This window comes from Paramisgurnus dabryanus, chromosome 4 (genome assembly GCF_030506205.2).
Source record: "Paramisgurnus dabryanus chromosome 4, PD_genome_1.1, whole genome shotgun sequence".
Taxonomy (NCBI): Eukaryota; Metazoa; Chordata; class Actinopteri; order Cypriniformes; family Cobitidae; genus Paramisgurnus; species Paramisgurnus dabryanus.
The window spans coordinates 18882026-18894453 of record NC_133340.1 but is presented as its reverse complement, the minus strand read 5'-3'; the positions used below and the strand labels follow the sequence as shown (position 1 = coordinate 18894453).

The 12428-nt window shown below is 36.8% G+C and overlaps 1 protein-coding gene across 1 annotated transcript in view; it reads left to right on the top strand.

The window, feature by feature from the left end:
- LOC135760459 (glutathione hydrolase 1 proenzyme-like) overlaps window positions 1-2560 on the top strand; it is a 45154-nt gene extending 42594 nt beyond the window's left edge. Inside the window, exons 9-11 of the mRNA XM_065274446.1 lie at window positions 1956-2071; window positions 2193-2309; window positions 2414-2560. Coding sequence (XP_065130518.1) covers window positions 1956-2071; window positions 2193-2309; window positions 2414-2560 — 380 coding nt within the window. The remainder of the gene's footprint in view (window positions 1-1955; window positions 2072-2192; window positions 2310-2413) is intronic.
- The last annotated feature ends 9868 nt before the right edge of the window (window positions 2561-12428 follow it).

The following is a 12428-nucleotide window of genomic DNA, read 5'->3' as shown; positions in this document are numbered from 1 at the left end:
TATAAGTGTCAGAGAGATGTTTTTGCATGCTGCTTATAAATATACCAGTGGCGATATCTCATAACATGTTTTAATAGTCACATCACGATAAAGTAAATGATCAATGTCCACATTTAAAAGCTGCGGTGCTTACCTGCAGTTCCACGGTGTTTTCGCGTTCTGATAAAAGATATAGCTCCAGAAAAAAACGAGTGTTTATATTCCTCTTTCCAAGTGTTAATCGTCCACACGATGTGACAAGACATTTCTCCCATTAACTTTAACGTAACATCCAAGAGCGCTGATCTTTGACAGAATAATTACTTCCGATTGGGGATTCACAGACTGATTTATGAGCTAGTAAACTAATGAGACCAGTGGTGTAGTCTAGATTTTTGTAGTGAGTATACTGTGATTTTTCCCTCTCACCCTTATGCTTACCCGTCCTAGCGCGACACCTCATAAGCACCACCACACTCACAGATGCATACAGTATAGATATTCATGTAACTTAGAGCATTCTGAAAGTGTACTCATAACACATAAACTGAACGTGTTATCAACATGTCAGTTTATTATAAGAAAAAAAAGACTTTAACAGCCAATGGGTTTACAGCTGGGGAAACTGGACTGATTTTTAGACTGGTTTAGTGTTAATCAACATCTAACTCAGGGACAAAAGTTATTTAACTGTTAATTAAAATTAAATAAATCTTCAATCTGTGGCTAACACATGCATTAAATGAAAAAAAATATAAAATTCTTTCAATAGCTATTATCTGACAACTATTGATAACATTACCATGTGTAATTTAATGGTGTAAATGTTTTTAATTAATACACATTTAAGATGACCATGAATTAACTCTAATTTGCATAGTCATTGATATAAAAGCTTATTTTTAAAAGCTTATACATAATTATTATTACAAGACCATCATGTAGCCTAATATTAGACACCCAAACCAAACAGAAATTTAAGATCATATACATCTTGAACGTAGATATATAAATGAACACAGAGAAGGGAAGTTTAACACTGTGAAGCACAAGCAAACATGCAGAGGAACTGAAGGCAGCTAAAAACCATCAGGGTATAATCACGGGCTTATTTTATTGCATTTGGAGCCTTACCTCCAGATAAAGTAATAAACTGGACTGTTGATTTAAATGTTGTTTACTCACATGTGCGTTGTAAACTCTATGGAGTTTATGTTGCAGGCAGCACTCGTTCACTTCTCTGGACTGTTTGTTTACAGTGTCGCGTGAGCAGCTACACTGCAGGTTCGACTTCATTTGGCGCTAAGCAAACCTCTTGGTGATGTCAAAGTACCGCGAGAGCGAGTCAAAGCAGATTTCTACATGTGATAACTGGAGTCTCTCTCGCGGTACTTTGCTGTCACTCGCCAGTCTGCTCCCCAGTTACTTTCGCGTCACTATAGTAATCTGATTTCATAGAAATTCATACGCCGATCGGATCGCGCAGTTCGGCATGAAGTATATAGCCTAATATGTATTTCAACCCGCTAAAGTAGCAAGTGTAGCATGCTAATGGTCAATGCTTCACATCTATATTATGACTAAACTTTAAAAATGTCACAAAACCATGCTGTTACGCATCCTCGCGCTATTTTTAGTGGGTATACGGAAATCCTTGACAATTTCTAGTGGGTATACGGCGTATACCTGCGTATCACGTAGACTACACCAGTGAATGAGACACACGGAGAGTGATTCAAAACAGCGCGTCTGTGTTTTTCCATTCAGAGATGAGCCTGCTTAGGACCTCCATTCACTAGGTGGCGGAATAATACGAAAGGTGATGCGGTTACAGTGCCGTTATCAGCACAATATCGCATAGCTCTTAGCCAATCAGATTCGAGAACCAGAAAGAACTGTTGTATAAATATATATAGACATCATAAAAACTTTCAATCTGGGAACTAAGAACAAATTAAATATTTTTATTTGACAAGGTATAAGACCAATGTCATCAATGTGTCCAACAATAATAATGGATCAAATACACAAGCGAGTCAAAATGGTGGTTGGAGCTTCAGGTGGGAAAAGGATCACAACAGCAACTGCACTGGTAAACACTAAAACAGATTTGATCAATAGAAAAAATACAAATGTTTGGGTACAAACAAAAGAATATTTGATTTAAATGTAATTGTATTTTAATAAAATACCTTTTCACGTCCCCGGTTTAGGTAATCTTAAACCACCTGTTCTTTGACTATGAACTAGATAAAGCAGTTAATGAGACGAGGATTTTCAATGAATGGGAAACTAATGTGACTGAGACTGTAGAAGTTGATTTTCCTAAGGTAGGAATTCTGTACAAAAATGCTTAAAATGAAATATCCATAAACAGATTCACAAAGTTAGTACATTTTTAAAGTTTTTCTCTGTCTTGTCTCTGTGAATGCAGCCTGTAATTGAGGGACTGAAAAAGAAGAATCATATTATAAGGGTAATGAACTTAACGTCAGTTGTCCAGGCAACTGTTCGAATGGATAATGGAAGTCTCTGTGCTAAATGTGATGACAGGAAAGGTGGCTTTCCTGCAGGATACTGAGAACTGTAGAGTCAACTGTAGTCAGCTAATCTGTCATTGTTTAACTGCAGCTCCAAAACTGTGTGTGAAAAATTTAGCTCCACATAAACAACATACTGTTTTAGACAAACTGTACAGCTCTGTTAAAAAATGTTGTGCATTGATTTTTCTTAATGATATTCCACCTTTCATTTTTGTGATGAGAAATGGGAGAAACCTGAATACTTTCTGCATGCACTGCAATATTGGAGCCAGATTTTTGGCATATTGATTATAATTTGTGTTACCATTGTTACCACTTCAAATATCATGGTAGTAATAGAATGGTAACTTTGTGGTTGTTTCTGTCACATACAGGGGGTGTTACTAAAGCTCATTTGATGTCATTATTGTTGTTTATCTGGATTACTTGATTATTCCACACATTGTCAGACCTAATTTAGTAAACTTTTGTATTATTAAGATATTATTAGAAACTTAATCAAGAAACTTAATCAAGCCTACAGCATACAAGTCTTTATTTACAACAAATCCAGATTATATGTACTATAACTGTATGTGTGTCTTAATATATTCTTCAGCTTGATAAAATTATGCTTAGTATTTCACAATTCCACAGCTTTATTAAAGGGGTCATATATGATTTTTTTTTAAGATGTAAATTAAATATTTGGTGTCCTTAGAGTGGGTATATTAAGTTTAAGCTCAAAATAATCCACAGATAATTTGTTATAACATGTACCAATTGCCACTGTGTAGGCCTGAGCAACAGTGTGCCATTTTCATTGTCTTACAACACATAAAACACACATCTTTGCCACCTACTGGCGTATTACGTAAAATAAAGAAATTGTCACTGAACGAATCAATGAACAAATCTGAACGAATAATAGTGATGGTCGTTTTCGAAGCACTGCTTCATGAGGCTTCGAAACATTTATGAATCTTTTGTTTCGAATCAGGGGTTCGGAGCTTGTTTCAAACTGGCCCAAGTCACGTGATTTTAGCAAACGAGGCTTCATTACGTCATAACTGTTTCGAAAATCCGATGGTTCACCACTAGGGGGAGTTGATCACATGACCAGTGTTTAATATGTTTCGGTGAACTCGGGTCAGTTTTATTATAAAAGTTCATAAAACATTTATCCTTCTGACTAATAACACTGCCATTTTGTCTACTTTTTGTTTATAGACAGATTTAATGACAAAATGTGCATAATTAAACGGGTAGTTAGTTTTAATCATTTGTTTGCCCTAAATAAAACTAAAAACACATAATACACTTTTAACTATGTCTTAATTAAGTTAAATAATTTTTTTAACATATTTTAATAAAAATCTTGCTATTATTTTGTAAAAAAAGTGTAAAATGATTGGACACATCTGCTTTTACACTATTTTGACCAGCAGGTGTCGCCAGCGTGTGTGGGTTTCGAACTGCTTAGAAAAACTGAATCAATTTTCGAAGCAACTGGTTCAATTGATTCGAAGCTTCGAAAAGCTTCGTTTCTCCCATCACTAACAAATAATTTTGTTGATCGAACTGAAAACGAATGAGGCACTTAGATGAATGAAAATTTCCATCACTAATCACAACCATGGTAACATCTTTCATGCTACAGTGCATACTGGGATACACTGTAATATAAATTCTTGACTCCCATCATGCGTTGCAACATGAAATATTTCAATATGTTGTGATTAAAAAATGAAATTGAACAAGCTTGATCTGAGGAAAAGCCTGTTTATGAAATCTTGTAAGAATTTCCCCATTCATTTAAATGTCTTTAACAATTGAGGAGTTACTTTTCTTTTACAGTGCAAGGAATTTGTTTGACCATCTTTGCATTAAAGGGGTCATGGCATGAAAATGTTAGCACTGCCACTCTGTAGATGTGAGCAAAAATGTGTCATTTTGGCTGTGTCTTTTAAAATCCAAATGAGCATATAAAGTGCAAACACTGATCACAATGATGGTCGTTTGTTGCAGTTGAAACTCAATTGTGCTGCCAATTATCTCTCTGCACTAAATGCCAGTGCTGTGGTTGGATAGTGCAGATTAAGGTAGATTAAGGTTATAATAAGATCTCCTTATGACATCATAAGGAGAGACAAATTTCAATGACCTAATTTTCGCACCTACAAAGTGGCAATGTTAACAGTAACATCTGAACATCTGTTAATCCTAAAAAAAACAGATAATGACAGAAATAATGACTTTGTTTTGTAATGAGAGTTGTAATGTTTTTCAGTTTATTTCATTAGCTGGAAGTCAATTGTAGTTCTTGTGTTTTTCTTTCCTACTGTGATTCTGCTCATTATCATCAGGGGTCTTCAATAATCAAATAATCATCACTAAAATGATCACTTAATTAAATAATTCACACTCTTAAATTAACACCAGAGAATTTACGGTGCATGATAAGATACTTGAAAGATGTGATAAAAAACGCGTTTTTCAATATTAATTTTTGAATTGTTCTTAAAATACATGTAAAAGCATTAGCATTGTGTTGTTTAAAAGGAATAAACTTGTTTTCTATGCAATAGAAATGTATATATGAAGAGTTTGGTTCCAAAACGCAATAAATCCATTTTGACTAATTTCAGTAAAATGTGTTTTCTATATCAAGAAAATGACAAGATAAAAAACACTGTTACAAACGTTCACATAGGATCTTTAGGTTATAATAACATAAAAAATTCAAATCCATAATTTGATGTTCAAAGATTTATAATAAAAACTAGGGATGTCCCGATCAGGTTTTTTTTGCCATCGAGTCCGAGTCATTTGATTTTGAGTATCTGCCGATAACGAGTCCCGATCCGATACTTCTATAATACATAAAAAAAGAATAAAGAAGAGCGAAAAAACAGAACCAGGATGTTCCTTATGTCATGCCGCACACATTGCTGTTTCTGTGTGGAGTCAAAAGGGTCTAACTCTGTGCCAGCGCATAACTATTGATGTGTTAAAAAATTATGAGAATATAGTATATATGTTCAGGGGTTAATTTGGGGTGTGTTTTGTGGGTATGCTCTGTTAGGAGGGAGGGTTTGAGGGGTAACATGTTTTATCCTGATGACAGCAAAGCCACTGGTGTGTTTCAATGACATTTTGGACCTCTGATAGGATTTTATAACTTTCAGCTTTAAAGATGTGCCACATGTTGACCCAAATTTTAAAACCTGAACTTTAAATTATGCAAATCTATGAGTTTGACGCCCTATATGCATTTGTTGCACATGTCATTATGCAGTATGCTAGTAACATTTCAGAATCATATTAGCACTCTTGTGAATGTTGATGCATTGTTTACAGATATAGTGAGGCTGAAGATTCAAAATTGATTTTTGGATAAACAATGAATCTTTGTTGGGTTGAATGTTATGCATTTCTGGATGAAAAAGCAATGCGGGTATTTGACATAACTTGGATCCTGCAACTGTACAATACAAACTAATCGGGTAGCTCTTTAAGACACCCAATGAGATGACATTACCTACACTGTAAAAAGATTCCGTAGAATTTACAGTATTACTGGCAGCTGGATGCCAGTAACTTACTGTAGATTTAAATTTATGTTAATTACCTGCAACAGTTTGTTCAAAGTTAAATGAAAATTAAACATTAGCAAGTCTGTATCTTTACAGAATAAAACTAAAATAACAGCCTCAAGCAAACCATTCTGGGAAACAAAATCTGAAGGAAAAACCCAGAAAAGGGTTGATGAGGATTTTTGGTTCCCAGAATGCTTTGCATGAGGCTGTTATTTTATATTTTTATTCTGTAAGACAAAGACTTGTTAATGTTTAATGTTCATTTAACTTTGAACAAACTGTTGTCATTAAATAACATAAATTTAAATTTACAGTAAGTTACTGGCATCCAGCTGCCAGTAATACTGTAATTTCTACGGAATCTTTTTACAGTGTAAGCCAAGTCGGTCCTGGAGGGCCGGTGTCCTGCAGAGTTTAGCTAAAACTTCCCTCAACACACCTGCCTCAAAGTATCTAGGCTGTTTCTCAATTCCAAGAACGCAAAGAACGGACTTGCGTCCTCGTGGAGATCGAACTTGCCAGGCGACATTGAAAGGACAAACTCAGAAGGTCGCGAGAACACAGAACGCACTTATGAGAATTGAGATGTGTGCGATCTTCCTGTTGGTCACCTGACCTCCGCCATTGTTTTGCCGCAATGACTTATGGGGCGTGAAGCAATTTCAGTCTACACTCGATGCATCCTCGATCATAGATATGTATAAAGGCTAGATGGCTTACCGGCGCTGAGAGCCAATGGGACCCGACGACGTCACACGGCGGCCATCTTAGGACAGGACCGCTCGTCCAGTTATAACATTAAAGTGCATGTAGTGCTGAAATAACTATATTTTGCTCAATTTTCAACCGATTTTCAAACGGCTTGGTGTGTCATAAACGTCAGGGATGCGGCTATTTAACTGCATACTTGTGAAAAATTATACATCGAAACATCGGCATCAGCACAAATCATAGCCATGTTAATAAGGTTTGTAATACACCAAACCATTTGTAAATCCGTCAAGAATTCAGCAAGTTACGAGCATTTTAGTTGCCGTATGTCACTCACCTTCCGTCCACAGCAGCAGGGAGCAGCACTATGGCAGCACTGACCTAAGATGGCCGCCAAGTGACGACACAGCTGACTCCGCCTTGAGCCATCTAACCTTTATACATATCTTTGTCCTCGATATCAATAACCCATCCGGGTATTTTCATGCTTCCTCTGTACTTGCGTTCTTGAGAATTGGAATGAACTTCTACTGTTAACTCTTCCACCGCCAGCATTTTTTAAAAAAGTTGCCAGCCAGCGCCAGCGTTTTTCATGATTTTCACCAAAGTTTAATGCCTTCCAGAAAATGTTCTTCTTCAAATATATAAACATACAATATACCAAATGTAAGAACAGACCCTCTGCTTTCAAACAAAAAACCGTTTCATCCTACCTTGAGTAGTTCTTTTGTAATCAGCTTTTGAATATAGGTAGGTTTCTGCAAAAACACCACATTTTGAGCAAAAAGCAGAGATAATTCCATGTGTGTGTCGGACTTTTCATAGAGATCCCATTCAGAGCGATCTTTAAAACAGACACGGACATGCAGCAGCTTGCCATAGGGCAATACTTCCGGGTTTAAAAAGTTGCGGAAGGGCGCCACCTGGTGGATAATAGCGGTATTGCGGAAAGACGGAAAATCTCGTCATTGGCGGGGAAGCGTTTTCTCTTAATTGACCCTTAAGTTTTTTCTGTTGCGTCTCCATGGCAACAATAGTATTTAATAACAACAAACTGGGGTCGCTGTCATGAAACACTTTACGATTACCTTTACCTAAGAGAACCATTTAAGGGATTATATGCAAAACACTTTAATTATTCTCTTACAGTAGTTAAGGGGAATTTACCCCTTAAGTGTCATTGTCAGACAACAGGTCTTCGTAGACCCGCTGTCAGGCGTAACTGGGTTTTCCCAAAAAAAATAAAAATAAAATGATGGCAATACTCTCAAAGATGTTAAAGTGTAAAAGTGATGTTTATTTTACAGTGCTTAAGAGGTGAATACCAATCCAACACTATGTACAAAATTAACAAAGAAAGAAAACTGTGAAAAAACAAAGGAAAATATAAATGTATATGTAAATACAAGCCCACTACTTTAGGACAAACAAAGATTTTCTCACGGCACCACACTTGCACGTTAGCTAGCCAGGTAAACTGACACAGATCATTCTCCGGGGCACCTTCTTATAGGCCAAGCCCCGCCCCCTTTTAGTTGAGACCATAATATACAACAGAGGTGAGTAAACAGATAGTTATGTACTTTTACACAACCCAATTATATATACATTTATCTGTATCAACAAAATATTCATAGGAATCAAAAGGTGATCAAAATAACAAACACAAAAGATAAACAAAAAATTATAAACACATAATAAAAATATCTAGTTTAATTATTTTCCCCCTTGCAACAGACAGGATAATGGACGAGCCGGCTTTCGGCTGCTTCACGCGGACACGCCCACCCACAGCGGACCTGGAGCTATTTATCCAGGCCGCTGGTGGCGCTCGGGTTCGACCGGCCAATAATGTAGAAGCACCGTGGAAGACCGGCAACACAGACGCTAACAAACGCTCATAACAAGGAAGTATAGACATAACAACAGGACCAAACATCAAACGAAAGACAACGCTAATGTGTGTGTGTGTGTTAAATACGGTTGGGGATGGAAACGGAATGGATATGTATGCGTGTGTGAAGACCAGCATGCTATCGGCGTGCGTGTGCACCCGCCGCCTCAGCAGGAACGGAGAGAATGAGGTATGCAGGGGATGACTGCGTATGTATGTATGTGTGTGTGTGTGTGTGTGTGTGTGCTGCACGGACCAGCGAGCATAGGGACAGGTCACTCTGTCACAGTCATACTTAAGGAAAAATGTAAGGTGCTTTATGCAACCGGGCCCAGACCTGCAGCTACAGAGCTGCACTTTGCTGATGTACAAGGTTTCAACCTGGCTTTGCAACCACAGCTGACAACATCTAACAAAGCAGGAGGAGCAACTGGACTTGAATCCTGTGTGGGCATAATCAGTTTCTCTCCTTCCTTTAGACCCATCTTCTTGTCCCATCCAAACAAGGTGATATCCACAACCCGTGGATCAGGCTGGTCAGCTGATTTCCATAGTAGCACCTGTAGGTGGGCACGTCTTCCATGAAGGCGCATATTACATTCTGTAGGAGGTAGTGCTTTGAGTGCTGGGGGCCTTTTGCGCTTTCAGTAAATTTCATACCGGGCTCCATCCAAGGTTACAGACCCACATAGCAATTTTGTTCCGGCTTAGCTCTGGCCCACACAACCAGTTTTCCTCGGCCCACATACACACAGGAAAATCCCCAGTGTTAAGTTAACTCTACCAGTGTTAAATCAACACTATTTGGTGTTTATATAATCCACACCAAGATCGGTGTTAAAAAAGACTGGTGTTAAAAATAAAACTCTGAATCAGTGTTAAAGTTAATGAGATAATGAAGTGATGATTAAGACATTAATGGTGAACACCTGCTGGTCATTCAAATCAATTACATTTTGGACATTTTCCTGTCTCTAAATTTTTATTTTGATGACTCGTTTTCTGGAGAAAATACTAAAATAATAAAGAAAGACAAATTCTTAAATGCAATAGATGAATACTGTTGGGTGTATGCCTCCAAAAGCTGCAATCTTTCACATTTGCCTCTCTATTATCATCTCTGTTTGAAAAATAAAATGATAACTTGCAGAGTTATTTTCTAAATGGATAAGTTTGACTTCTAAACAGCTGTCAGAACAAAATACAAGTGCTCAACTATTCCAGCATCCACACACGTGATTTAGTAGGCAAATCTTCTTTCTGACGTGATGTCTCACAAGTCAAATAGACATTTATCACAAAATGTATCACATTAAATCTTAAGTTTGTGTTTGTTATGAGTTCATTTGAAGTCACCATTATTGTGATTAGTGTTTCCTTTAGTTAGGCATTTGTCCCTTGACCTTCACTGATCTAACTCTCCTCTTTTAACAATAGCAACAATGTTTTAGTAAAACCACTTGTTCATTGCTTAATGTAGAGGGAAAACCTTCCAGACCTTCTCAGATTGTTTATTTTTATTATATTCTACTCTACAGATCATTGAAACATTCGATCACACATTAATTATGAAGAAACAGGCATATAGAAAATCTCTATGCAAATGAAATTGTATTGAATAAGACTGCTGTCATGCTTCAGTGTTTTTTTGTTGTTGTTTTTTGCTTAAGAGAGACTTCATGATTTCTGATACAAATCTCAACAATGGTGACAGTTAATGGTAAGAAAGTTGCAAAATTTTTGTCATGTTGCAATGCATGATGGGATTTATGAATGAATTTTCTACAATCCTGGTACACAGCATGCATTGAGGCATGATGTTTTGTTGTTGATTGTCACCATGATTGTGTTTTATAGACTGATTGTTGATCTCTCAGTGTGTCTGACTAAAACCACAGATTAGATTTGGGTAAACAATATTTAACTCTTCAGTGTATGTGGACTTTTACAGCACTGTTGGATTTCACGGGAGCTTCACAGGGTTGGCAGAACGTAAATTAAACACTTATATTAAGTGATTACTTCATGGTATCATTGAATCCCAAGACTTATACTTTCATACTAATTGACATAGTAACAGTTAATAGACTTCATTTCTCTCATCTTCCTCTGCTTTAACAGATATGTTTTATAAACACACTTCCACAATTAGCAGAAGAAAACTAACACTAAACTTCAAGACCCAAGTACCCAACTAAAGGAAACACTAATCGGAGCAATGGTGACTTACTTTATTAACCAGATTTACAGCAGTTCTTTAAGTTAAACCTATCATCCATGTAACTCTGCAAGCAAGTTGTAATTTTAGTTTTCAAACAGAAATGATGATAGTGTTCATTAAACTCTAGGCATTTTATTTATTGCATTAAATAATTTGGCTTTGTTCCTCATTTTAGTATTAATTTCTCCAGAAAAAGAGTCAACAAAATAAAATTTTTAAAGGGGTCATAGCATGAAAATGTTAGCATTGCCACTTTAGGTTTGAGCAAATATGTGTCGTTTTGGGTGTGTTTTTTAAAATGCCAATGAGCGGATGAAGTGCAAACACTGATCACAATGATGGTGGTTTGTTGTAATTCAAACTCAATTGTGCTGTCAGTCCTTCTATTCTCTCTCTTTCTCTCTGCACTAAATGGCAGTGCAGTGGTTGGATAGTGCAGATTAAGGGGGCGGTATTATTCTAATAAGATATCCTTATGACATCATAATGAAAGCCAAATTTCAATGACCTATTTTTGCTCAAACCTACAAAGTGGCAATGCTAACATTTTCATGCCATGGCCCCTTTAAGACAGGAACCATTCCAAAACTGAGTTGATTTGACACGGAATGACCAGCAGGTGTTCACTATTAATGACTCAATCACTTCATTATCTTATTACCCTGCAAGTAAGCTTACGATGGGCCTGTATGGGCATAGCCTAAGGGCCCCGCACAGGTTTGCTCACTGGCGAAACGTTGGCCCCTTAGCGCTGGCCCTGCATGGGCAGCCCTCACTTAGCCCCCAGGAAGCCCTCACATACACTGCAAAATCCCGGGAGTTAAATTAACACTGCTCAGTGTTTATAGGTCCACTCTCCAGAGTATTAAAAAAGTAACACCGGAGAGAGTTAAAAGCTACAATCTGTGACTTTCTCCTCTCTATCACCATCTGTGTTTGAAAACTGAAATTGCATTTTAGATCTTACTTGTAGAGTTATTTTCTTATTTTAGGATTAGATGTTGCCTGTTTCATTTAAAGTCACCATTATTGTGATCAGTTGTTGTTTTAATTGGACTCTTGAGTCTTAATCTTAGCTTTTCAGCTTTTTTGGCTGTTATTTTTACATGTATTTAAAACATGTTTGTTGATGCCAAAGAGGTAACACTAGTGCATATCTATGATTGTAATGGTTGTTAGGATATACTTTCAAATAACACTTTATTTAAAAATGATTTCTTACTAAAAGTATTTATTTCTGTCAATAATAGTATGTCAACTGTAGTATGAGATCCAACTCTTTCATAACAGTTTTTCTACCTGAACCATTTTAAACACTGACACTTACAGATTAACTGCCGTATATTGTAGACACATAAACATCGAGAATCAGAGTATGAATCACAATGATGGTGACAATAGAATGAAAAGCTTCATACTGCAATGCATGCTGGGCATCAACAAATTACAAATCTCACCCAGAATGCACTGGGGCATGAATAAATAATGAACTTCTATACCAT